The sequence below is a fragment of the Amblyomma maculatum genome, chromosome 3, assembly GCF_055883805.1.
Source record: "Amblyomma maculatum isolate TAMU_Amacu chromosome 3, ASM5588380v1, whole genome shotgun sequence".
NCBI classification, from domain to species: domain Eukaryota; kingdom Metazoa; phylum Arthropoda; class Arachnida; order Ixodida; family Ixodidae; genus Amblyomma; species Amblyomma maculatum.
Genome location: NC_139346.1, coordinates 84,370,282 through 84,397,946, shown reverse-complemented (window position 1 = coordinate 84,397,946; position 27,665 = coordinate 84,370,282). Strand labels below are relative to the sequence as shown.

Sequence of the window (27,665 nt, the reverse complement as noted above, 5' to 3'; positions counted from 1 at the left end):
AGAGTGCAGTGCCTGTACTTGAAACATTCCTTGGTTAAGTTGTGCGACTCTCGTCGTAAGTGCGTTACAGTGTTGCTGAGTAGCGGCATAATGTGAATGTATCTTGAGTTGAAGTGTCATGCTTATGGGTGGTATGTCACTGTGTTGTCGTCAACGTTTTTAGATTAGGGTCAGTTGGAAAAGACCCCGCCAGAGGCGGCCCTAACTCGTATCCTATCCGAGGGGTGGCGCTACCGTCGCGTTGAGATTGAGTGGGAGGCCATCGCCGCTGCCACCGCTGTCGCGGCGCACGTGTTCATTGCTTCGTTTGCTGTGTGTTTTGTCGTCGATCGATGGTGCACTCTCCTGAGGTGCTTGTGATTGCGTCTTTATGTGTTGCTTTATAAGACTGTGACATACAATCATGTGTCGTAATGTTGTAAGCCACGCTTGACGCTTTATCAACATGCCAACGTGCAGCGCGCCGAGCTGCCGAAGTGGATACGCTTCTGAAGGAAAAAGTTGCGATCAGCGGCATTTCTTCAAACCTCCCAATGACCCCCAACTGCTCAGGGCGTGGGCAGCTGCTATTCCGCGAAAAGACTTCAAGGTAACCTCTAAAACTTACATTTGCGACGTACATTTCGAACCGCAGGACCTCGTCACTTGCTACGAGCATATCACTAACGGCAGCACTGTTCGGATTCCATGGGGAAGGTGGACACTTAAGCAAGGTGCGGTGCCACGAATTTTTCCAAATATTCCAGTGCACCTTTCGAAGCCAAAGGCATCGAAGCCTGGACGGAAACCCCCGAAACAAAGAGCTACAGTGAACCGCGATGTTCGCATGTCGGAATGCGATGATAGCGTGGGCTGTGTAAACATCGAAAACGTCGTTCTGGACGAAATTCGACTATCTTCCGAGCCCGATTTGAGTTCAGATGAAGCAAATTGGTTTGCTGCCTTGCAAGGGCGCTCAAAGTTTGAATCCTGGAATGTGGAGCTCGTCACCGAGGAAGTTATTTTCTTCAAAATTTCTGAAAGCAGCGGTATCGTTGTAACTGACAGAGCAGTGGTTGTGAAGAAAGACTTCACTGCAACTGTCAGCTCAAGAGGAAAGCTTGTTCCTCCGTGTGTATATATCGAATACGGTTCGGGAAAAAAGCTGCAGCTGTCAAGCTTGAAGCAAGTTTCGTCATTTCTAAATTATGTTGACAGCCTAAAAGCTTGTCTGGGCTGTCATTGTAGTTTATTTCCGTCCATTTCATCCGCAGTAACTGCTCTCAAGAGCCACAACATGTGGAGGAGCACAAAGTGTTTTGGGCTCTCTCAGCAAAATTTGTGCTCTCCATGCAAAAGCATGAGGAAAAATCTCTGCGCACGAGAGAAGAGGAGCCAAGAAAAAAAAAGGAAAGCAATGGATCAAATCTGAGAAAAGGATTTTTTCAAGAACAAAAAACTTGAGGAAGAAAGTTATAAGAGCTACGATTTTTCGACAAAAAGCCAAGGAAGAGATTCGGGCAATGAAGATGCGCCTTTCCGAAGTTTCAAGCAGAGAAATTGACGAAGTCGTAGAGGGTCTTCCTCATGCACAGCAGCTAGCTCTACGTTCAGCACTGAAAGCGTCCAAAGCGAAGCCAGCCAGAGGAAAGCGCTATGAATCTGAATGGCTCATGACATGCCTCCTCCTAAAGATTTCAAGCCCTTCTTCTTATAGGCTGATGTCGAAAATGAACCTGCCACTGCCGACCTCTTCACGCTTTAAGCAAATATCAAGGGAATGCCTTGTGAGTTTGGCTTCAATAAGGTTTCGCTTGCCAGCATTGGTGCATTCATGCAGCAAGAAGAAGGGGTCAGGTGCTGTGGAACGCTCATATTACATGAGATGAAAGTGAGGCGAACTGTCGCATTCAACAAAGCAACCTATAAGGTTGATGGGTTCGTTGATTATGGGGATGACCAGGAATCAACTGCAGTAGCAGATCATGCACTTGTTCTTATGTTTGTACCCTCTTTCATTCTTGGGTACAACCAATTGCAAGCTTTGCAACAAAGAATGCAGCTCCTGGGAGAGTCCTGGCGAGGATAGTATTAGAAGCTGTCATACAACTTTACAAACACAAGGCCGCAGTTGTAGCAATCATCAGCGATGGAGCAAGCACTAACAAGGCCATGTGATCGACATTCGGCTTCACAGGCAACTTTCACGTACCTAAGCACAAAACTGAGCATCCATGCATTCTGGGCAAGAGTCTATACTTCCTTTGTGATGTGCCTCACATCATCAAGTGTGCAAGGAACCATCTTCTTTGCCATAAGTATGGCATGGTGAGTATGCATTATTTTAAGTTAGCTTACACTTAAGGTTTTCCTCTACACCTAAGGTATTGGTGCATACTCTTAAATAATCGTTTTACTTACAGATTGGAGAACACAAAGTCAACTTCGATCATTACCGTGCACTGCAGGAAGTTGAGAGCAAGCAGCAGCTTCGTGTTGTACCAAAGCTAACAAAGGAGCATGTGAACCCTGATAATTTGAGGAAAATGAACGTGAGACTGGCTGTGCAGGTTGGTGTACACTAATAATTTTTTGCACTTGATGCAAATTATTTCATCCCTGTGCTTAACCTATCAAAACTTATTTCATAATTGCAGCTTTTCAGCCGCAGCACTGCAATGGACCATTTCGGAAAGTTGCGCGCGCCCCCTACGCGACCGCCGCAAAGCAGGCTGGGAATTGTGAGCGTGGCTTGCCGGGCAGGATCCGGCGCAGGAGTGGTTCGACATGGACGTTGCGCAAAAGCAGGTAAACAAAACTTTTTTTTGGGATGCTAGCAATGCTTTTGTAGCATGCTTGCGCCGCGCAAGTGATCTTTGCATTGCCGTACAACTTTTTTTGTGGTTTTGCAGCCGACGCTACGAGCGCGAAGCGAGTATTTTCGCACGTGAGCGCTCGTGAAGCGCGCACATGTGCCAGTGTATAGTTTTAGCTATGCTTCAGAAGGCACGAGCGCGATCCTACGGCTAGCAGGCGTGTTTTGCTGGTAAGCGCGCGCTAACAGTGCATTTATTTACTGGTCGCCCGTCGCGAACCTTCAAAGTTTCTGCGGCTGTCCCGGCGGCAGGCGTAGTACGTAGCGTACGCATTCATGTTTGTTGCAACAGTGCGACATAGTCTTGTGAGAATGTACGCGCTATATTTTAGCAAAATACGTCGTTATCGCGCACTGCCCATTCAATCTTTTGGTTATAGCGTGCTATTTAGTCTACGGACGAGTCTGAAACAAGTATATCGTCGAAAGAAACGGACAGCGCATTCGTTCAATGAGTACATCTTGGAAGAAAGTAGTAGTTGAGTTGGTGCTTAGCTTGTGCGAGCGCATTTTCTTGCCTATAGTGTTGTTCGAATAGCACGCAGCAAGTGCGAAGCAGAACCAACAAGCACTGTTACATTGTGTGTAGCTGAGCATATTTTTGCGATACAAATAGTAGTTGCTGTCTGTGCCATATTCAACGAGTTTGACGGCTCGTACTATCTCGGTCGCGGTGTCCATTTGTTACTACCGTGGAGTGCAGATAGGCGCAGCCAAAATATGAACGTGCCTCGGTGGCTACAAGTAACGCGAACGCGGTCGAAAAAAACTGCGGCGGATATTTTGCTAACGTGAAAAACATGGACGCGCCAGTACCTTGTACTTGGGCGGCCTCGGAGTTTTAGTTAGCTGGTGGTTTACCGAGGCCGTCCTTGTGCAACATTCTTCACGACCGCGCGTAGTAAATGAAATGGGTTCAGCGTTGCTTTTCAAGCATGCTTGCCACAAGTAACCAAGACACAATGAATGAATACTTTATTTCAAGATCGCATTGGTGATGCCATGATCAGCTGTGTATGCTTCCATGCTCTGTTTATATGTGGAGTGCCAAAGAAAACATTTTGACACTTGCTTATACCCATGTTGCAGGTACCACTGCAAGCCATTCATAATGCACTTCCTCTCCAAGCAAGGCTACCGAAAGGGCCATGGACAAAACAGTTAAAAGACGTTCCAGATGGGTTCTCAGAGCAAGGAATCTTGGCACATCAGAATTCACGTGGTGCTCAGAAGCATACTGTAAGCGGATACAGGATGTTCAAAGCAGAGAAGGTGCACAATGTTCTTATTTGCAAGGCTGACAGATCCACTTTTCTTAAAGCAACAGTGGAGGCATCATTCTCTTTGGCAAAATTATATAACACTGCTGCTGTGCTCTCGTCAAATGGAACTGTGGACGAAGGAACCTGCAACTGCCGGGCTGGAGCTGCAGGTGTTTGTAAACATGTAGTAGCAATTCTATGGTTTGTATTAGACCTGAAGCGCTCTGGGGCAGCCTACGTGCAAGACACACAGTCGTGTACAGACAAACCCAGAGCATGGGGTACTGGGGCAAAGAAGGCCAACGTGCACACACGCGAGTTCTCAAAACTGCGTTTTGTGAAACATATGCCAATGAAAGCTGGCAGGTATGCAACTCAAGAAACCACAGTTTCTCTGACAGTAACAGAAGACCATATTAAGAGAATGTATCAGACACAGAAAAATATTCCAAACGCCATGCTATGCAAGACGCTGGAGGACAACCACTTTCAGCCCGTACAAGTGAAAAGAACACGTCAGGAGGAGGCTCTCAGCCAGATGCCAATCAGGTTGCCGGTGCAAGCCCTGTGGGTTGAGCATGTGCCAGCTGGGTACACGTTCGGCTCCTGTGAGCTTACTTTAGAAGACTCATGGGCCCTTGAGCAAGCGACTAGGATGCAGAGCGGCTCTACAACATGGAGCTTCGAGAGATCCAAGCGCCTGACTGCTTCACACTTTGGAGATGTGGTGTCACGGAAGAAGCCAGCTGATGAGAAGTTTTTTAAGAGGTTGTTCGGGTCTAGCCAGATGCAGACCAAATACATGGCTGATGGTTTAAGGAATGAAGATGCAGCCGTGCAGCGTTACATAGACAAGAAAAAGGTCCCAGTTAGGATTTACTGTTGTGGGTTGTGCGTCAACCCTGGTGTCCCTGTTCTTGGTGCAACGCCTGACCGTGTTGTAGAGCAGGGAGGAGATTTTGGTCTCCTTGAAGTTAAGACCCTCTCAGCTGCCAAGGAACGGGGTGAGGAATTAGAAAATGCTGTGAATACGGCACCCTACCTGAAGAATGGAGTTCTTAAACCAACGCACAAGTACTTTTACCAGGTCCAGGGGCAAATGGCTTTGACTGGACTCTCCTGGTGTGATTTTGTGGTTGATAATGGCACAGACTGCACTCTTCAGAGGATCACTTTTGACAGCTCGCTTTGGATTTCCAAAATGCTGCCACGTCTCCTGGAATGTCACAAGAACTACCAAGAGCACTGTGCTTGTGTGTGAATTTCAATGACTTATTTTATGTTACATTGGTCTGCAGGACAAAGATGCTCGGACTCGTAACATGCTTTGGCATGTGTTCATACTTATGTATATTTGTTTCTTAAATATCTTGTATTGCATTTTTTTCCATGAAGAAAGTGTTTTTCTGCGTAATATCGTTATGGCGATGTGCACGTTGTGCCACAACCCATTTAAATGTGTGTGCCACTAATCTGTGTGTAAAAAGTAAATGTCAAGCACCACACGTCTTGCTGCCTTGTCCTCCAAGTTCCTGTCTCTACATTTGTCGGCTACCTTCCTTGTGATTTTTCCCTTGTCCTTTGCCTGAATTTTTTTTTTTGAACCAACTTTTTTTCTCGTGTTGCTTGTCGATAAGAAAGTCGTGCTCTCTTGGCAGACAGAGGAAAGGTATTTTTTGGATTCCTTGTCCACTGTCGTTTCCTGCCACTTGATTTTCCCACCTCCATTTGCTAACCTAACCTAACTATGAAGGAGCATTTTCACATTTCAAATGTGTTTTGAATACCAGAGCATCACTCCTCATCGATAATTTTGTAATAAAAAGAAAGCGCTTAGGTTTAGCCAATAGGAGCAGTGCGACCTTTAAAGTTGAAAGTCAGGTTTGATGAAGGAGAAACACTGTGCAGCCTGATGAGGTTAAGGTTTGTGTTCATCTGTTTTGTCTTGGTATCAATGCTCATTAAGTCTGTTGGTCTGTCGGGTAAACTCCTAAGAAAAGAATGTAGCCACTGCGTAGCAACATCACGCACCTTCCTTACAGTCGTTGTAGCTTCTCCATCTGTTTTGCCAAGGTTTCATGCGACATCTGGAATTTAATTCATTTTCACTGCACGCAATTTTCTCTTGTAGCTTGACAGTTTGGTAATTGTTTTATCAACCTCACTTGTAAGGGTAAGGAGAAGCTGAACTCAGCATTGTCTGAAATGCCTTCAAGTAGTAGTGAGTTAAATTCTAAATGCTCTATTTTTTACTTCATCCAGTCATCACATTGTGAAAGCTGATTTGGTTCGACACACATCATTGCTATGTTTTGAGTCGAGCCTACGTTTTTCTGGTTTAACATCCTGTAGGCAACGAGGGACATGGGGATGGAGGGCTCCCAAACAGCTTTGACCATCGTGGATTTTTAATGTGCACATTATATTTTGCCTCCACCAAAATGGGACTTTCATGTCTGTGATTTCATCCCATGACATTGGGTCAAGCAGCCAAATTCCATAGTCGCAGAGCCATCGTGGTGGATGCTTAACTCTTTGCGGACGGAGATGACATTCCTTGGTGGTCTCGTGTCATGCCTAATAAAGACAAAACGGCAACTTCTAATGAACAGATCGGCCACTTTGATTCGGAAGATGTGGGGTCCTTCTGCTGAAGACAGATCAATTGATTTGGTACACAGGCGCTTTGATACATCTTGATCAAGGCAAGGTGCAGAAATGCTTGTATGTAAAAAGTTTTGTGCGTGATAATAGGCTTCACATGGTTTCATCTGGTCTGGAGCCCTTGACAACTGTGTGCCCATAGCGGAAGTATGGAATGTAAAAATCGTTTCTCACTTTGTGTGCTGCTGTGTCTAAAGAAAGGAGGACTGAGATTTGGACTGCTGAACCATGTTTACACTGACCCTGTGCTTCCTTTACCTTTTTTTTTTGTTACTTTCTATTGGCGGCATCCTTCTCCCCTTGTACTGAAAACCTAAATAGAAAGAAGGGAAAGCTGTCGAGGCTTTGGATTTAACGTCTAGAAATGCGAGTGTCAAAACCACTGCCAAACAATGTGCCCCTCTACTGTGGAGGTAGACGCATCTTGTCTGTCTGCGTTTTGGTGCGAGTCGTCCTATGCTTCATTTGTTTTGGTGTCCCCGACGCTTTTTTTCTTGTCATTTGTACGAGCTAGAATTCATGAGTGTGACTCTGTATAGGTTCTGCTACCTGATCCTATGAAGTTCATGTGCCTGCATGTTAAATCCTTCCTGCTACACTTTCTGGATGTCAGGACACACGCACTGATTGATGTGTTGCTGTCTAGCAGGTTCGCGTGTGGTTAATTTGGGCAAACTACCGACTTGATGATAGTCATTTATATTTGAAATATGATGTTTAATTCTGTTCACACCATGTTTTCTCATGGTTACTTTCATCTTCTATATAAAATCAAAGAAGAATTTGCAAATGCGGCGGTTAGTTGCTAGTTGGCATACACAGGTTCAGTATGTCTACTTGCTGTGTAGCTGTGATTGAGAGTTGTGTGCAAGTTCTTGCTTGTGTACTGCAATCATTGCTGTGCAAGCGAAATCTGTGAACATTTTGATTTTGTGTCTGGCGTAGTATTTGTACTTTTTAGGATGACTTGTTGCCGTAAGAAAGGTAATTCTTGTGCAAGGTTTTACTATGTACTTGCAAGCTGATGTATATGCTTCGATGCAAAATGAGTGTATTGAGATCATTAATTTAACAGTTTGTTTTTGCTTCATCATTATTGCTCATTTGGAACCAGCACTTCATTCGATGCAAAATGAGTGTATTGAGATCATTAATTTAACAGTTTGTTTTTGCTTCATCATTATTGCTCATTTGGAACCAGCACTTCAGAAACATATGAAAGTCCTTCTTTCTTCCTTGCAGAAATACGTTCTTTGGGAGGTGCACAGTTTATATGCTCATATTGGTTGCTTGGCTTTCTTCATTTCTGCACTTAAGGCGTCAAGACAGTTTTGCGTACTTCTTTTTTGTTATTGTATTTTGTAAGACTGCCACATTACATACTATATATTCTTGATTCAAAGCAACATTTTGTTTTTTAAACGTAATAGGTAGGAAAAAAACTCCCATGTGCGCATAAAAGTAGCCAAATTACAAGCGAGTGCTCGGTAGGTGCTGCATCTAAAATTTTACATTCAAAATGGAAGCAGTATCCTGGAAGATGCATGCACTCTTGTTCTCCAAACTGTCATTTAGCTGTGCATCCTCTTCTGTGATTAATGGACTCCACTACACTTTTGAACCAATTTCATTGACCCACCATCTAATTGTAGGGAATTCAAAGCACCAAAAAGAATGATCATGGCATAACCCAATAACCTCTCAAACCAAACCAGAGCTCAGCACCGTAGTGAGGCTAGTAGGAAAGCCTAACTACTAATTGTTAAGAACACAAATACCTCTTGCATAATGTCACGCATTGCAATGTTTTGTTCATTTTTTCACACCAACGGAGTTGCTTGAGATTTTGATAATTGAAGTTATTTATTTCGTTACACTTATGTTTGAACAAGACTGTATTAAAAAAATTTTTCTGCAACGTGCTTATACATAGAGATGCATTGCTTAGCATGCTTTTGTGTTATGCTCTTAAAATATATTGGCACAAGATGTTTAAGTGAGCTGTGCAATACAAGAGCCTTTCTTTGTAAGAAAGCCTTTTATTTATTTATTTATTTATTCATATACCCTCAGGGCCCGAAGGCATTAAAGAGGGGAGTGGGAAAGATACATTGGTACAGGGTACAGTGCAGCATAAAGCATCATAGGAGAAACAATAACACGGCGAAAAGTGATCAAAAAAAAAAAAAGTATTGGCGGAAAAAAAAAAGAGAAAAGCAGGTGAGACAAAAAAAAATCATTTCCGACAGTCAACAATGTCACCGAAAACGAACAAAAACATTTGACTACCATTTATAAATATAGATTACATACGGCAGTCTTAAAAGAATTTGGGTCCGTAATATCAGCAATGTGCCTAGGAAGGTGGTTCCAACTGACAGAAGTGTTTGGAACGAAAGAACAAGAGGTGTGTTTAGTACGACATGACGGAACACCTACTTTGTGAAGATGATCAATGCGACCTGAAACATATGTGGGGGTAGTTAGTAGCCGGCTCTTAAGGGCAGGATTGTGGTAATAGATTTTGTGAAATAGACATAAGCGGGAAATATTTCTGCGTAGTGAAAGCGGTGGCAATGATAATGTTGTTTTCATAACGGTAACACTGGAGTTACGGTTATAGTTGGAAAGTATAAAACGTGACGCGCGGTTTTGAACAGATTCGATTTCAGATTCTAGAGATGCAAGGCCAGGGGACGAACAAGGGTTTTATAAAGAAGCAGTTTTATTGAACTAAAAGAAAGGTTAAAGTTTCGGCGCAGGTACCCCAACATGCGGTTAGCATTGTTAGTAATAGATTCCACATGCAGATTCCAAGAAAGATTAGAAGTTATGTGCACACCAAGGTATCTATACGAAGACACAGTTTCAAGAGGAGTATTATTGAGGTTGTAATTAGCTACTTCATTGTTACGACGAGAAATACGCATATGTTTGCACTTGTTAATGTTAAGCTTCATGTGCCATAATTTACACCACTCTGAAACTTGGTTAATATCAGACTGAAGAACAGAAATGTCAGAGTCACTGTTAATTTCACGGTAAATTACACAATCGTCAGCAAAGAGACACACAGAAGAAGCAATGGTGTTAGGCAAATCATTAATATAAATTAGAAAAAGTAGGGGCCCTGGTACGGAGCCCTGGGGAATGCCTGCGCCCACTGGAGAGGAACGAGAGTTCCATTTATTTGCTGTCACGTATTGAGAACGGTTAGTGAGGAAAGACTCAAGCCACGAAACGATGCTAGGGTCGAGTTTGAGGTTACTTAATTTGAAAAGTAGTAATTGGTGAGAAACTTTATCGAAAGCTTTGGAGAAATCGAGGAATATACAGCCTGCTATGGAACCCCGGTCAAGAATGAAATGAAGGTCTTGTGACAAGCATAGAAGCTGAGTCTCGCATGAGAATGTTTTACGAAACCCGTGGTGGGAATGACTGAAGAACGAATTTGATTCAAGAAAATTGGCGAGATGAGAGCAGATGACATGTTCCATGATCTTACATGGGATGCTAGTAAGTGAAATGGGTCGGTAGTTATTAGGAGAATGTTTGTCCCCAGACTTGTGCAGGGGAACCACCTTGCCCACCTTCCAGTCACTAGGAACACAGCTACAGTCACAAGCACATGGGCAGCTACATACTTCACATTGGTCTCTGTAAGGAAACCGCAATGAAAGTTGCAAGCAAAATCTTTGCAAAGTGACAAGTGTGTTGTCCGTATTGTAGATACTCTTGCACTCGGTACGACTTGTAACATATGTGAAGTGAACCAATGAAGGCTTATGCTTTACAGTAAATCAATGTGCCGTCATAGACAGTGCCCAAGGTGCAGATTCAGCATACTTAATCTCTGCTTTGAGGGGTTAATGCACAAGTTTCGAGTAGCACTGAGCTCGCACTTCTTTGACGACAAGCTCAAATCTGTCGCATCTCGGGTATTGTAGCTGATATAAGTTCTTTCTGAAGGATTCCATGCAAGACATTACATGAGAGTTGGTAATAAAGCTTTCAAATTTCAGTGCCATGAAATACTCGCATACATGTACAAATTTTTTACATATACAGTACACATATATACAATACATATCACTTTTTTTTAAAATGAGTACATCACTAACACATGTAAAAATGACAAAGTGAAATTCACTTTACAGATTTCATTCCAAAAAGTTAGGAAAGACAATCTGTCGTAGAAAAGACAATGGCTGCAAACACCAACTTTCCATCTTGTCTGTGTAGATCAGCAATGAGACTGGTGATTTCGTTTCCAGTCATGACTTGGATATAGTACTGCCACAATCTATGCTCAAATCATTTGCACAACACCGACAGAGAAATAAGGCGTTGCAGCTCTATATAGCCTGTACATTGACTTCAGATTTACTTCAGCAGAGAAAGAAAGGCTCCTCTAGTCTGCTGTACATGAAATAGTGTAATTCAGTGCAAGTTCGATGCCTTGCACTGCAGCAGGGATTCTCAAACTGCATTTTGGGGAACTCTAGGGGTTCTTGGAACAGTTCCTAGAATCCCCAAGCACCTATGTTCATGCATGTCTTCATCCACTTTAGCCAGTTATTTTGGGACTAATGCTGTAGCTGCTTACAGCTATCTCACTATACAGTCAGTCATAACAGAATTTAAGTACTTGTTCATGTGCTGCGCAGCTTGCATACCCCTTTTACATATGTCGGCCAGCACCTTTTCAAGCCTCAGCCGCAGCGGTCGAATTTCGATGGAGGCAAAATTTTAGAGGCCAGTGTACAGTGCGATGTCAGTGCACGTTAAAGAACCTCAGGTGATCGAAATTTCCTGAGCCCTTCACTACGGCGTCTCTCATAGCCTGAGTCGCTTTCGGACGTTAATCCCCCATAAAACAAATATTTTCAAGACAGGCTCCGTGACCAAAGCTGGCCAGAACACAAATGGAACATGTTAGAAGCCGACTGCATTTTAGCGAAATGATTTGGTCTTCAAATGAGAAGGCTAAAGAGTTTGAGCACCCCTGCATTACAGTAGATCATGCATAACATACAAAACATTAAGAACACTACCATCGCTCATCGGTTTAGAATGGGCTCATGCATGAAATTATTGAGATAACAACAAATTTTCCATATCTTGTTCAGCTTCTCTGCCATAACATTAGGAAAGACAGCACGGAGTATTCTGAAGTTTTTAACTTCCCTGATGACACGCTCAACATGAATTCGCAAACTCGCTATCTGCCGTGTTGCTATCTCATCTGCCAGTGACAACTGCGAGCGGCCATTCAACATAGGTGGCATGTTTAATTCGACTCCAAGCTGACGGAGGTCATCTTCAATGAGGAATCCTCTATCCGCCATTACGCTGTCCCCTTCCTCGAGCAACTCATAGAGGCCACTGTGTCTCGTGATTTCTCGATCGGAAAGTCTCCCAGGTGCAAGATTTGACACGAAAGAAACGAAGCCGTTTGGAGTGATGCCAATGAGTCCTTTTGCAGTGTTGTGTCCTTTGTACGAGCTGAAAGTGTCGCTTTGCGTACTGTAATCAGACGGGTTCTCGATAAAAATTTCTGTGCAGTCCAGTACAATGCGTGTCGATGGGTACAATTCTTTAAAATTGTCTGGCATGAACATGTCCACTGTGTTACGGGATGGCCACATTGGTATCTGGATTAACATTTCAAACAAAAAATTTACCCAAAATGTGAACATTGCACTCACGGTTGACACAGACACTTTCAGGCGATATGCCAAATCCTGCTCCAGTAACCCAACCCGGAGCCTGCAAAGCACTGCAATGACCTGTTCTTTCATTTTCAGTGCTGGTGGCCTGCCAGCATCTGTTTTCAGTGTCTGGTACATGCCTTCAACATGTTCCAGAAACGCATCAAATTTTTCAAAGGAGTTAAACCCTGTATAAAACACTAGTCGCTTTTGATCTGAAACAAAACCGTGAACTTTTGAGACAAGGTTTTTTGTTTTTAGCTTCTCTTTAAGCGCCTCAACTTTCACATGGTGCAACTGAGCCTCCAGATCCTCAACCGTTTTCTGGAGCACAGATTTCTCTTTTCGAAGCAAGTTATTTTCATGCTCCAGTTTTCCACATACTTCGAGAAGGTGGTTGACTTTCCTTAGTGCGGCAGCAGATGCTGTGTCTGGAGGCCCCATGGAGTATGAATGCTCGGCACCTAGAAAATAAAAACTGTTTATTGATTTGCGAACAGTTAGGCCGTGCTTTAATACAGATTTCAGGGCTTGAAATAGTCACTTCAGCCCACAATGTGTGTTCTGAACCCTTGCTCTCAGCTTACACTGATATACAGACAACAAAGAACTAGGATGACAAAGCCATAGAGCCCAACTCTCTTTCACTCCACTGATCCACCTGTGCAAGCAGCTTACCAACCAGCATGGAACCATAGGTTTCATGCACCCAGCACATCAGCCAAATCTACACTGTATATGCATTTGGATAGCCTGACTTTTGTGTCATTTTTACAAGCTGTGGTGAAGGGAATAATGTCGCGGTGAAAGAAATGAAATGGGTAAGTTTCACAATGCGTGCACTGGTGGAAGAGGTACCGCGTTTATCAGAAAACTCGCTGAAGTAATAACACATGCACGGTACAAATCACTGATGACATGTCACAGAATACATGAGGTTATGCAACTCATAACATGTAGACTTCCCATGGCTAGCTGCAAAAGCTTGCGAAAAACTGGCTTCGCGGGAAAAAAGTTTGGTCCATTTATTAATATACCGGTCGCCACAGCACCCGTGGACCTCACAATGAGTGGGCGCGATAGGGGTCCGTTAAATGCGAAAAATAAGTTTTCATAGTGGAATGGAGAAAGTGAGAATTTTGAACCATCACTAACCTGTTTCCGTGCGAGACGAAGCCGGTGCACCGAAGGTCAGCTGGGTGGGCTCCTGGGAAACTACGTCGCTCTCTGCGTACAAACGCTTTGATGAAAATGCGAACACACAAAATCGAAGCCTCAGAAAAAAGATGGCACAGTTAAAGCGTCTCTTACGTTGATCGCATTGGGGCACGTCAACTACGTAGCCGATCTCCAACTCGTTCAGGACGAGCACAGGGCTGGCAGAGGCAGTTTGGGAGCTCGTCTTCTTGCGTTTCGCGACTGGAAGAGATTTGGCAGTAATGATAATATGCGATAACCGCCTGAATATATATATTTACCGGTATTAAAGGAAGGAGATAGTTGACTGATGACTTTATGAGGGAAAATTGTCGGCAACCGGTCCATATAGCCACGGCGTCCACTTGCGTTGAAGTGAGCTCCGCAGATCCGGTGGTGCTTAGAAGGTTGCCACAAAGAGAAGCGACCAGCACTTCCCTGGCGGTTGATTCTTCTCACCCACTCCTTTTTTTCTTTTTCATTTGCAGGGAACGCGTGAAATGAAACGTTCTTGTCTTTCAGCGTGTTGTTGTCGCAGCCAGGCACACAACAAGTCTGACCACCGCCTCGGCACTTCGACGACATCGCGCGCAGTAGTGGCAGCGGCCACTAAGTAACCCACAGGCACGTAACACTTTATATAACGCACCTGCAACCGCCCACCACCAAAAAATACACGAAATCTTAAAGCAATCGAAGCACGTACACACACACACCGCAGCTATGCGAACGCAGGAGGCAGGAAAGACGGGCGGTCGGTCGGCGTTCGCTCACTTTTCCCATAATGCGTCGCGCGCCCGCTAGGTTTTTTCGCGGCGCTGCGATTTCCGAAATGGTGCATTGGCTTGAAGCTGTACAAAAGGCTTCAACAACCCGGGCTAGAAAATTGTGATGGTACAGCCCAGTTCACATCAATGGTGAACAGTCTCTTTGATGCCCTAAACGTTAAGCTACCACGGTTTGGGATCAAAAGTTCATCCAAAGAAATTGAGGTATGTATAAATATAACTTTGCGATTTTTTTTTAATACTAATTATTGTTATTTGCCGGTTCATCTTCAAGGTCATTAAAGAATTTCTCGGGCTGGTAAACGCAACAGAGGAGAACCACATCAGGAAAGGAAATGCCATGTTTGCGTCACAAGTGACTATGGAGTCTCTCCAAGTGACGTCATCTGTCCTAGACCTGATCACTGACCTGCTTTCCAATGGAGCACACTATGTTCTCACTGGAAAACTGAACCAAGATCCCTTGGAGGTAAGAAGTCTAGAAACATTATGGGCGTTACATATCTGCTATTACAGGTGGGCAAATGTTTGGAAATGTTCTAGTGAAAAAGACTTGACATCATCTTTTGTCTGACTTTCAGAGATTTTTTGGAGTCACCAGGAGCTTTGGAGGTAGGTGATGAAGACCACCAGACCATCATAAGCTTCTCGCATATATACAGACTACTAAGTCTGTATACGCCTATAAAGACTTGCGTCACTGGCAACGTCATGGCAGAGCCAACACTCGTGCTTGCTGCTGTCCAAGACACCATGAAGGCAAGGAAAAAGGAACAGCTGGCAACACATGAACAGCTCAAGGATAAAATCAAAGCTGCAGAAGCTCTGCAGTCCTCCAAAGGGTGTTCTGCCAAAGGACAGCACTGCTCCAGATCATGGATACAGCATGCCAGATGCACAAGACTGCGTTGTGTACTACCTGTGTGGCTATCTTGTACACTCCTTTTTGAAGCATGAGAAGTGTGCTGCCTGCATCAGCAAAATCCAGTCATCACGTACGCAATGCCCAGAAGCTTTTCTAACTCTTGAAAGAGAGTTCAAGGAAGGATGCCTTAAATATCCTTCATGGGAGCTGTTCAACATGTTTAGAAGTGCTGAAAACAAGATATCGACCCTACTGCAAGAAAACAGCCTCTATGTGGACACTTTCTGGGATATTCTAGATTCACTGAAAGGCTGTGGTGTGCTAGGTGTTGGGTGCTGCACTCACAGGGACACTCTGACTGCAGACTTTCTGCAATACTATGTAGTCCTGCGAATGCACTTTGCAGCAAAGGATGCTTGCAAACAGCTGACTGCTTGTGGCACAATTGCTTCCGTGAGAAAGAAAGTGAAGTTGATGTAGACTGGCCTTTTGGACAAATAAATACATCCACGGGACATAAAAGCATGCATATAAATAAAGATACGTTATGATTGTTATGTATTGAGCCGTGCTTTGTATTTCACTTAACCGCGAGTCATTCCTTTTCTACAATTAGAAGCCTTTTTCCAAGCTGCTCAAAATAACTCAAAAAGCCAAGAGGTCGGCGCACGTGAGGCATCTGTAGAGTAAATATGGTGTAAAGTTATAAACATCCCAGCAGTAAGACAAGTTTACTGACCTAATTCATATCACCGCAGCGCCATATAGCATAAAACGGGTAGCCGCAACCGTGAAAGGCGATTAACGATACATTTTTACGTCGTAGTCGGCTTTGTAAATAAACGCATGCGCTGAATTTGAGTTTGTTGGAACCGCGGGCCAGTTTTGTTGAAAAACACAGCCGCTTATCGGAATATACTCTACTGATGTAGGGACGTGTCCTACCAGATGCCACAATGCAAAGTCATCACTAACAAGGTTTGTGTTAGGAGGGCCGCGCTGGAGGAGAGCGTGGAAAGCGTCTGCACGGTGCAGCCGCTACCACCACCCAACAGTCGGTTCAAGCTTGTTTAAGTCGGCCGTTGCCAAGTTTAGGGATTGTTTTTCCTGTGTACTACCACGAAATTAATTTCTGTGCGTAAATAACATTTAGCCAGCTGAGCCCAGCTGCTTCAAGGCATTAACGTTGATGCGCAGGCTTCTTGCTTCCGCTGTTCAACACGGAGACGTAGCAGACGACATCAGAAGGGGCAATCCTAACGCGACAGCAGCGCCGCCGCTGCGCGGGATACGCGAGGGGCCCGCTCCGTCTACATGGCGCGGGCGCGCTCCTTCCCAACTGACCTAATCTAAAAACGTTGGTTGTGGTTGAAACTATTATTTACGTTTGCGATGCTCATGTTGAATATGAATGTACGTGTGTTATGTGCGTATTTTCCCCGTGTAGTTTGTGAGCGCATGCATGTGCGTCAATGTTTGTGTGTGAGAATATTGTAAGACAATATTCTGTAAGGGAGGGGTGTGTAACGAAATCAACGCACATTGTTATTAAGCCAGCGCGGCGTGAAAGAAGCCCGCACGGAGTCTTTCCCCATGTGACGAGAAATTGTAGCCTTTTACGCATCGGCATCACCCCCGCCTTCTCATCACTTGGTGGTGATGGTGACTCATCAGGCCAGAAGATGCGCCTTCTCGAGAAGCCTCGGCCACGCCTAACCGATGACGACGTGCGGCTTGGCGGGAAAAAGGAAACGCTCAAAAGAGCTGAGTGAATTTGTGCACTGGCCTTAGCATGTCGTAACAAGCAGATGCAACGCACCCTATTTATTGAGGTCGCATCGCTTGTGCGAGCCAGCCATTGTTTGAGCTAGTAATGCAGCGAGTTCGCAGGTGCTACTGCTCGGTTCCCGGGGTTCACCCGCTGCTTGGCAAGCCCACAATCTGTCAGGGAACGGTGTTCGTCTTACATGGTGGGCACATCGTGACTCTTCAGGAATCGGTCTGCGACAGTGCCAGTGAACAATCAGGTGTATGTTTATTTGACTCTCTCGTGTATTGTTCAGTGTTGTAAAGCCTCTATGCTATTGAATGCCTCTTTATTTGCATGCTTAGCATTGCCTTTCTGTGAACCTTTCGTCTGTGCATTTTTATTGTTTGCGTGGATTTCTCTGTATTGTCTCTTGCTGTGTACAAAGCTTTTGTTTGTTAGTTCTGACTCAGACCCTTACTCTGGCTTGAACCGGTGAAAGCTGGGCACCAAACGGCCACCCCCTTCTGTCATTACAAAGTAGTTGACTTTTGACTGAGCTTGCCACGCAAGTCGAAGGCAACTCCTTTGCGACCGAGTCAGCTACTACCACTCACTCTAAGGGTGTCTGGGAGTATGCGCACTATTAGTGACGCATCATTAATAATATTTTAATTATTGCACAATGTATGTCATTTTTGGTTGCTGAGTGGGCTTACACATATTTTTGATGTAATACAGTCGAGACCGCTTATAACGAAACTGAGCGTCACGCGGCGTCCGTTCGTTATATCCCGAAGTTCGTAGTAACTGGACCACAAACTAAAAAAGAGAAAAAAAAGTTGGCGGTCAAAACACTAAATTTATTTCTTAGCAAAAAAGTCTGTGATGCTCGTCTGTTTCTGCAGTGCAGATGCGATGAGGGCGGTCTCCAGTTTATTTAAAGCACTAGCGTGCTCTTCGCTGAGTCCCTTGGCATAGACAAGTTGTCCGAGGCCTCTATATAGCCCATTGCTACAGATGTGCTTACAGGTGCTGACTCAGACGTTTCATCTTCATCTGATTCTTCCGTGTCGCTCTCGGCCAGCACTTCAGAAACGATGCCTTCGTCCGTGCACGGTTCCGCAATATCCGCGTCTTCATCCGCAGAAATAAAAATCCTGCCAACCAATGCCAGGGCCTCCCATGTCGGAGTCGACGACACGCTGCCACAAATCGCCGCTGGAATCATCATCATCGGAGGCATCAGGCCCGACGTCCGGTACTGCGTCGACGAAGCCGGCCTTGCGGAAACAGTTTAGCACGCAAACGGTCGTCACCTCCGCCCAGGCCGTCTTCACCATCTCAAGGGCTGAATACAATGAAACCCGGAGCGGCAAGTTAGCGGCCGGACGGTCAACGGCGATGAGCAAGCACTGCACAATGTGGCGCCTATACAATGCCTTAAAGGAGCGTATTATGCCCAAATCAAGAGGCTGCACTTTAGAAGTGGTATTGGGCGGCAGGAAAAGTAGTTACTGCCGTCAGAGACGTTTGCACGTGGCGCGCTGAGCAATTGTCGAGCAACAGCAGCACGCGCCTGCTTTGCCTCTGCATGTCGCAGTCAAACTCGCCCAGCCACTCTGCGAATAAATCCCGTGTCATCCAGGACTTAGTATTGTGCCTGTAGCGCACGAGTACATGGTTCCGAAAGCAACGTGGCTTCTTGGATTTTCCGATTACAAACGGCATGCGCCGGTCGCTGCCATTCATATTAGCACACAGAAGAACTGTAACGCGCACTTTACTGTGTTTACCGCCAGCACATGACTCCCCTTTCATGGAGTGCGTCTTGTCTGGAAGCATCTGATAAAATAATGCAGTTTCATCTGCATTATACACATCCTGCTGTGCGTACCTTGCAATAATGGCTCGGTTTGTTGCAAGCCAATTGGCAACGTCCTGGTCACTTACTGAACGCGCCTCACCGACAATCGATTTAAAAACAATCCCATGCCGCACTTTGAACCGATGTAGCCAGCCATTGCCTGGGCAGAAGTCGGGAAAATCTAGTAGGAATGCGAAGTCTTTGGCTTTGCCCAGCATCATTGGTCCACTTATCGGAATGTTGCAAGCCCGTGCGTCGAGGAACCACTTCAGCAGCGCATCCTCTACGTCCGCATAGGTGGCCTTCCGCAGGCGCTTTCTGTCCGCTGTGTTGGCGTTGGAGCTGGCGATCTTTTCCTTATTCTTCAGAATTGTCGAGATGGTTGATTTCGACACGTTGTACTTCTTCACCAGCTCACAATTTTTAGCACCTTGAGACAGTTCCGTCACAATTGCTCGCTTCGTTGCCATGTCCAGCGCTTTTCGTTTCGTGAAAGCTGGAGGCAGGCTATTCCCGTCCGCCATCCCGAATTATACGACTCAGGCCCGACAGACGAAGCGTTCACACCACACACACGAAAATGACAACAAAGCGCCGCAACTGACGGAGCACGTGCGCACATGCGACAATCACGCGAGGCAAGCGAGGAAGTGCCTAAGGAATGGAACGGAACGAAACGGACACACAGCGGGGCATGGTATACAGCGGGGAGACCAATGAGAGGCATCCCTGAGCATCAGTGCTGCCACCTGTTGGCTCCTACCGTAGTTGCTTTCAACCGTCCATGGCCTCCGAGATTACCTCTGCAAATCTCGGAGGCCACGAACCGTCACCGCAGTACTGAATGCAGCGGCGCGCGCGCGCCGCTGCGCATTCAGTCCGCCCGTGCAAACAGTACAACCGCTACCGTATGGAGAGGCCTGCCTCCTGGCGCCCCGCACCCCTGGCACGGCCGCTCAATGGAACAGCCAGGAAACGAAACGACGAAACTTCGAAGACTATGCCGGCGGCCGGCGCCGTGGAGACAGGCGAAGACGAGGGAATGGCGAGAGGAGAGGGGAGCGGAGTTGCGAGGAGGGGCGGCAGCGTGGCATTGGTGGCCACACCACGCGCCGACACTCGTAGGCAGCGCGCGTCGGCGAGCAAAGGGTAGGTCGCTTGCGAGGAGGATTGCGAAAACAGACCAAAAGGGATGGGAGCCCATCGTTATCACGTATCGGGGCGCCGGGTTTATGCCGTCCGTTCGCTGTAGCCGATCGGCAGCGCTCATGGACGTTCGTTATACGTGCGATCTTGTGCCATTGAAGTAATGTATATTTTGGCGGTCGCTCCGGTCTCGTTCGTTATAAGGGAAAGTTCGTCTTAAGTGGGGCCGTTATAAGTGGGCTCGGCTGTACCCAAAATTTCAGCTTTTTTTTTTTTTTTGCCTTCTCTCGTGCAGATGTCCGTGCTTAGGCTACACATGACCACCTCTCTTGCATATGCTCTGGTCGACGACTGGCAGAGATGCCCGTTTAGGTAGCTTTTAGGTTGTCGAACATCGGACCTTCACATTTGGATGAATCCACCGTCAATTGGTTACAGGAGAATTATTCTTTCCTTGCTTTTCCAGGAGAGAAACCTAGCACATCTAATCTGACCCCTTTCCTGGCACCTGCACGGCCTTTTTTTTGTTAAACAAAGATGTGGTCATATATATATGAAATAAATAATTGAAGCAACAAATAAATCTCGGCAATCTGTAAAATATGCTTGCACATTAATGCCATTACACTTAGCCTAGCGACCACGTTTTGTGACATTCTGTGAATTGCAATGCATGTCTGCTAATAATTGCGATTGCTGTACGTGCTGTACCAGTGTACCTGAGCAGCTGTTTTCTCTCTTTGTGGTGAAATTGCCAGTCTTCTGTTGGAGCAAAGATTGTGTTATCCCAGAATATTTTCTCACATGCATCAGTGCATACTTTGCTTGAATGCTTCAGTGCAACCTTTTAAAGGGACACTGAGGACAACTCCATTGAGTCAATGGTCTCAGCAAAAATTTGATTATTGCTCTCATTATGGCTATCTTGTCTGGCAGCAATTGTGGCATATAGTATTTATGGGTGAGAAAACTTAAATTGGAAGCCTCCCCATGAGTCAATCTATGATAACCTTGCTGAAAAGGATGTGTCACTGCCACATTAGAGTGGCTCACGACACAATATATCTTGCAGTAATTTGCACCAATACTTGTGTGGAAGCATGAATTTTACTTGCGAAATTGGCCGGTAATGGCAGCATCTTTGTTCTGTTTCTTGGTCTTTCCATCCTTTTAAAACATCTGCTTTCACTTAAAGTGGTCTCTTTAAGATTAGAACACTGTACCTTAGCGATGCAGGAAAACTGCTGTCCCTCCTTAGTGTCCCTTCAAAAGCATCAGACAATAAAACGCAATTCACAGTAAGTATTTCAATATGTATTGCCATTTGCCTACTCTTTGCCTGTGGCTACTTGGAGATTGTTTTACTTCACGAAAGGAGCTTTGCTTAACATAATAAATAGTGCGACATTGTCGGAAGAGATTGCTTTGTGGCAACTCTTCGCGAACTGCCTTGGGAATTACACCTGAATGGCTGATTTCTATTCTAACTGAAACATTGATAATAGCAAGACTCACCAGGGGGTGGCAGAAGGCGCCAAACCATATTGGTACGTCTTTGTCTGCTCTATCTGCCCCAGCCCATCACGGAAGCATTGGAAATGCTGGTAATGACAAACGCCTAACAACAGGTCATGCTTATCATTCAGCCAGAGGATGTGACGGTGGCTGCTTACCGCAAGCAGTCGGAGGAGATTGCCTTGTGGCAACTCTTCATGAACTGCCTTAGGGATTACGCTTGAATGGTTGAATTCTACTCTACTCAAAACATCAATAGCAAGATTTACTAGGTGGTGGCAGAAGACGCTTGGACCATACTGGCAAGTCTATGTCTTCTCTATCGGCCCCAGCCCATCGTGGAAGCATTGCAAATGCTGTGTAACAAAGGCCTAACAACAGGACATGCTTATATCACCCAGCCAGAGGATATGAGAGAATTGTGCTGCACCTGCTTGAGAAATTTCAGCTACCTACACCGGGACGTGACCACCACTTTTACACCAACAGGTTTCACACTTCCCCAATTCTTGCAGAAAAATCACTTCAGAAGAGTGTACTGCTAACTGGCACTGTAATGACCAATATAAAGAAAACGCCACCGCGGCTGAAGAAAAAACTGAAAAAAAAGAGAGGTGGCAGTTTACAGCCAAGAAGCCTCATATATGACGCTTGCCTGGTAGGACAAACGTCAAGTGAAATGTTAGTTCGGCTCCCAATGCATCAGTAAATTAAAAAATGCGTACAAAAACAGGAGGCAAGAAAGCTACTTGGCAAAAGCCTGTGGTGATCTGTGACTACACAGAAAACATGAGTGCACTCAACAGGGCTGACGACTATTGTGCCAGCTATTCCTTTAAACAGAACCAGGACATTGTGGAGGAACCTGTTTTTCTGGCTCCTGGAAGTCTCAATTGTAAACAGCTTAATTTAGATGTGACCGCAGCAGCTTGCACAGGGCCTAAAGGAGCAGCGACATCTAGTACCTCCGGAACCTCATCGGACAACTGGTCGGCGATGCAAGGGCCAGCGCTAAAAAACAGGGCCCATCTGCTCATTTGGACGGCAAGGCAAGGCTGTATGGCCGGCCTCATCATCTACAAGCTCAGAGGCCGAAGCAGTAAAGATTGTGCGATTTGCAGTGACTGCAAAACAAAAGGGGCAGAAAGGAGACCATCTTTTTCTGCCAAACGTGTCGTCACAATCTCAGCCTGCACTCAGGGGCTATGCTTCCAGCAATATCACACCCAGCCAAAATACTGTTCAAGGTCTTGGGCAGGAAAGAAACCTAAAAAAACAATCTTTTGTGGAAATGTTCCTGCCAAATTGTTTGTTTCCTTTCACAGCCCCAAAAATGGGCAAAATAGTTTTGGCCCTGAAAGGCCTCGAGGCCCTGCGGCGTCGCGTGGAAAGCTCGAGAAAAGCCTCCTTCCCCGCGCGAGAGAGCGCGTAGCTTTGTACGCGTCGCCGCCACCCTCTTTCCCATCACCCGGCGATCACGCGGACTCATCAAGCTGGAATATGCAAGAAAAATCCAGAACCTTCTATGGGACCTAGCCAATGACGACGCGCGGCTCGACGGGAGGAGAAGGGAGCGCTCTAACCCCTGAAACTAAATGTGTGTGCTCGATAGCTTTGGCGCGGGTTAACAGACAGATGTGGCACGCCCTATTTAAAGAGACCGCGCCGCTTGTGCAGTCAGTCAGTCGGTGGTTGCGGCGTGTTCGCCAGTGCTTCGACTCGACTCCCGGGGATCACCTGCTGCTGGCAAGCCCACGGACCTTCAAGGGAGCGGTGCTCGTCTTGTATGGCAGCCACATCGTGACTCTTGAGGCGTCCGACTGCAACAGTGCCCGGTGAACAATTTGGTGTTTGTTTATGTAACTCTCTCGTGTTGCATCTGTGTTGTAAAGCCTCTATGTTATTGAATACCTCTGTAATTGCATGCTTAGCGTTTGTATTTTGTGAACCTCTCTTCTGTGCAATTTTAGTGTTTGTGTATTCCCTTTTATCGTCTCTTGCTGTGCATAAATTGTGTTTTGTTTGTTACTTCTGACTCCGAACCTTACTCTGGCTTGAACCGGCGACAGCTGGGCACCAAACGGCCACACACTTCTGTCACTACAAGGTAGTTGAATTCCGGCTGAGCTTGCCACGCAGGTCGAGGGCATCTCCTTTGCGACCGGAACAGCTACCCCCACTCACTTAAGGGTGTCTGGGAGTGTGCGCACCATTGAGGGCGCATCGTTAATAATAACCCCTAATTATTACCAGGTGACAATTATTCTGGCGTCCGCGACAGGACATTTGGTGCACTCAAGCTCAGAGGACGAAGAACGAGTTGGAAGAGTTTACGAAGAGGTCGTAAACAGTGTAGCAGCAGAGCGATAGTGAGAGGTAGTGCCGCGCGGAAGCGTTTAGGCGAGGTTCGCAGCAGACTTTGGGCTACACCCAGACGGTTCGTGCTTCAGATATGAATCTGAAAGAGGCTGGCACCCAGCTGGGGTTGTCCGTTGCCGAACTGCGCAAATGGGTTAGCCAGAGAGAAAAAGAAGAAAGAGAGAGAGAAGAAAAAGAACGCGAGAGGGCTCGAAAGGAAGCCGAGGAAGAATGCGAGAGGGCCGAGAGGAAGCCGAGAAAGAACGAGAGAGGGCTCGGAAGGAAGCCGAGGAAGAGAGAGGGCTCGAAAGGAGCGAGAAGAGGAATTTCAGCGGGAAAAGCAATTACTTACTATGAAACTTCAGCTCCAAAACTCGGGGAGCAACAACGGTTTAGCTGAAGTGCATAGCCCCAGTGAAGGACATAGCAGCTTGCGGATAGACGCAAGTAAATTGATTCCGAAATACAACGAGAGAAGAGACGATCTCGACACATTCCTCTTGTGCTTCGAAAGGATCGCTAAAGATGCAAATTGGACAGACAGTGAATGTGCTACCCTCTTGAGCACTTGCCTTAGTGGTGAAGCATTAAGCGTATTTGGAAGACTTCCTCCCGAGGATGCAGGCAGCTATAACAAGGTGAAAGCTGCATTACTTAAAAGGTTTAGATCTACGACGGATGGGTTTCGTGAGAAGTTCAGGACTGGAAAACCTATGGACGGTGAAACGGCAACACAATATGTTGCGTGATTGAGTCATTATTTTGACCGCTGTACTGAACTCTCAAAAATTAAACCAGAGTATGACGCACTTCGGGAGCTCCTAATTAAGGAACTATTTCTGGGCAGCTGTCACCCTGGTCTGTCGCTTTATTTAAAAGAAAAGCGCATACATTAGACGAAATGATGGTTCTCGCAGACCAATATTTGGAAGCCCAAGGAGGCAAAAATTTGAGCAAGAATTCAAATTCTGAAACCCCTCGAAGGCCCGAATTCCGGCCGAAACAACCTCACGTAAAGTCACCCCCGAGGTGCTATCTCTGCGGACAACTAGGCCATTATGCACCTAACTGCCGCAAACTTACAACCAACAATCCATCCACGTGTTGGAAATGCGGACAGAAGGGCCACAAAGCGATGTCGTGCCCTGACGCTGACAAGGCAGCTCCCCAGGCGGCATGCGCGAGGGTTCTGTCAGAGTCAGAATGTCGCCTGGAGGAAGAAGATGCAGATGGTTTTGTTGAGTTTAAGAACGGCAGGAAAGTCCGTGTGGTGCACGGCCTAGAGGAGGAGGAAGCAGAGAAGGTGGTTAATCGGAAGGACAAGAAAATCCGGGTGGTGAACGCCGTAGTACACGCGCAACCTGGAGCTGCGGTGAATCGGATGCCGGTTTCGAGGGGAAAGATAGGAGGAAAATCAGTTTCTGTGCTACGAGATACAGGTAGCAGTGCCGTAATTGTTAAACGGAGATTGATTCATGAGAATGATCTGACTGGTGAGAAATGCCCTGTGAGGCTAATTGACGGCTCAATTCAGTTGCTACCTGAGGCAAAATTTGAAGTGCAAACGCCATATTATTCTGGGAAACTGACAGCCCTGTGCATGGAACGTCCTATCTAAGATTTGGTGTTGGGCAATATTAAGGGTGCAACATTTCCCGAGAATCCTGGGCGAAGTTCCGCGCCTATGCGCTGCCTTGAATCTAAAAAGAAAAAGAGAAGGCGAGGCAAGCAAGGGCATGTGAAGCGGGAAGAAAAGCCCCGAGAAAAGAATAAACAAAAGGAAGCACCTCAGGAGGAAACCGAAAAGAAACAAACGACTCAGGAAATATAGTCAGGAATGCCTAGGCCGTCGTTGATGCAGGTAGTCCGAGTGTTTTTCATACTTATGGGGGCATTACTTGGAATATTTCACATTCAGCGGAAGGAATACCAGTGCCTAGAAAAGAACACTACTACAGTGATTCTTTTCGTTGGTCTGTGCGCGTTGGCACAGGTTCCCGTGTATCCGTCGGCGCTACTGGCTGTGGGGGCAATTATCGGCACACATTGTTTGTGTGACTTGCAAGGGGACTATAAGTCATGCCTCAGGGAATTTGCAGTAGCCCGATCTGGGAGCATGGAAGCACCTCAAATGCGAGAGCCTAGAGCGAAAACAGAATCCCTGGCAGACAGAAGCTTGTCACGCACTAATCGCAGGTTGGAATTACGCTCGGAAATTTAGGTTTGTGCGCTTCGCATTTGAAAAGTTGTGTGTTGTTGATTCCTATGGGTATCTGACGACAGCGCGATGTTATGTTTGTGTATATCAAGTGCTGAGTTGTGAAAAAAAAATTGTCATCAGAGTCTGAGAAACTTGTGAGACTTCTGATGTGTGCATTGTATTTGTGACAGCAGTTTGTGAAATTTGTGCAATGTATGTTGCTGACGTGGACATTTGCCCAATGTAGTTTGTGAGCGCATGCATGTGCGCGCGATGTTCGTGGTTGTGAATATTGTAGGACAATATTCTTTAAAGGAGAGGCAGTGTCACGAAATCGGCGCACATTTTTATCAAGCCGGCACGGCGCGAGGCCTGCGCGGCGTTGCGTGGAAAGCTCGAGTAAAGCCTCCTTCCCCGCGCGAGAGAGCTTTGTACGCGTCGCCGCCGCCCTTTTTCCTATCACCCGGCGATCACGCGGACTCATCAAGCTGCAATATGCCAGAAAAATCCAGAACCTTCTATGGGACCTAGCCAATGACGACGCGCGGCTCGACGGGAGGAGAAGGGAGCGCTCTAACCCCTGAAACTAAATGTGTGTGCTCGATAGCTTTGGCGCGGGTTAACAGACAGACACGGCGCGCCCTATTTAAAGAGACCGCGCCGCTTGTGCAGTCAGTCAGTCGGTGGTTGAGCGTGTTCGCCAGTGCTTCGACTGGACTCACGGGGATCACCTGCTGCTGGCAAGCCCACGGACCTGCAAGGGAGCGGTGCTCGTCTTGTATGGCGGCCACATCGTGACTCTTGAGGCGTCGGACTGCAACAGTGCCCGGTGAACAATTTGGTGTTTGTTTATGTAACTCTCGTGTTGCATCTGTGTTGTAAAACCTCTATGTTACTGAATACCTCTGTAATTGCATGCTTAGCGTTTGTATTTTGTGAACCTCTCTTCTGTGCAATTTTAGTGTTTGTGTATTCCCTTGTATCATCTCTTGCTGTGCATAAATTGTGTTTTGTTTGCTATTTCTGACTCCGAACCTTACTCTGGCTTGAACCGGCGGCAGCTGGGCACCAAACGGCCACCCCCTTCTGTCACTACAAGGTAGTTGAATTCCAGCTGAGCTTGCCACGCAGGTCGAGGGCATCTCCTTTGCGACCGGAACAGCTACCCCCACTCACTTAAGGGTGTCTGGGAGTGTGCGCACCGTTAAGGGCGCATCGTTAATAATAACCCCTAATTATTAACGGGTGACACCTGTATGTATATATGTATATTATACCACGTTGTTTTCACCTATGGCAGCTGAATAATTTATAACTGCATATTTCTTCTCACACTTTTCAGTTTCAACAACCAAGCCAGGACTGTGGCATCTAAGTCCACATCATATGAGGGATGAAAAACCAGGTATATAATTGCTGCTTACTGATAAGTGAATGCTCCTCTTGATGGAGGCTGGCTTTAGGATTGTAAGAAACTTAGAAAGAAACAAT

At 46.1% G+C, this 27,665-nt stretch overlaps 2 protein-coding genes and 1 pseudogene across 2 annotated transcripts; 2 read left to right on the top strand and 1 right to left on the bottom strand.

Annotated features, from left to right (window-relative positions):
* The first annotated feature begins 445 nt into the window (after positions 1 to 445).
* Positions 446 to 15,821, top strand: LOC146195150 (uncharacterized; annotated as a pseudogene).
* On the top strand, positions 3,063 to 5,720 carry LOC146195152 (uncharacterized). Its single transcript, XM_084597705.1, has one exon. The coding sequence runs from the start codon at positions 3,935 to 3,937 to the stop codon at positions 5,375 to 5,377; it is 1,443 nt and encodes a 480-aa protein (XP_084453831.1). The 5' UTR covers positions 3,063 to 3,934; the 3' UTR covers positions 5,378 to 5,720.
* Positions 9,488 to 14,430, bottom strand: LOC146195151 (uncharacterized). Its single transcript, XM_084597704.1, has 4 exons — positions 13,970 to 14,430; positions 13,803 to 13,910; positions 13,647 to 13,718; positions 9,488 to 12,955 (listed from the first exon to the last, which is right to left on the bottom strand). Exons 1-4 carry the CDS (start codon positions 14,271 to 14,273, stop codon positions 11,841 to 11,843), a joined length of 1,599 nt encoding a protein of 532 aa, XP_084453830.1. The 5' UTR covers positions 14,274 to 14,430; the 3' UTR covers positions 9,488 to 11,840.
* Positions 15,822 to 27,665: the final 11,844 nt, after the last annotated feature.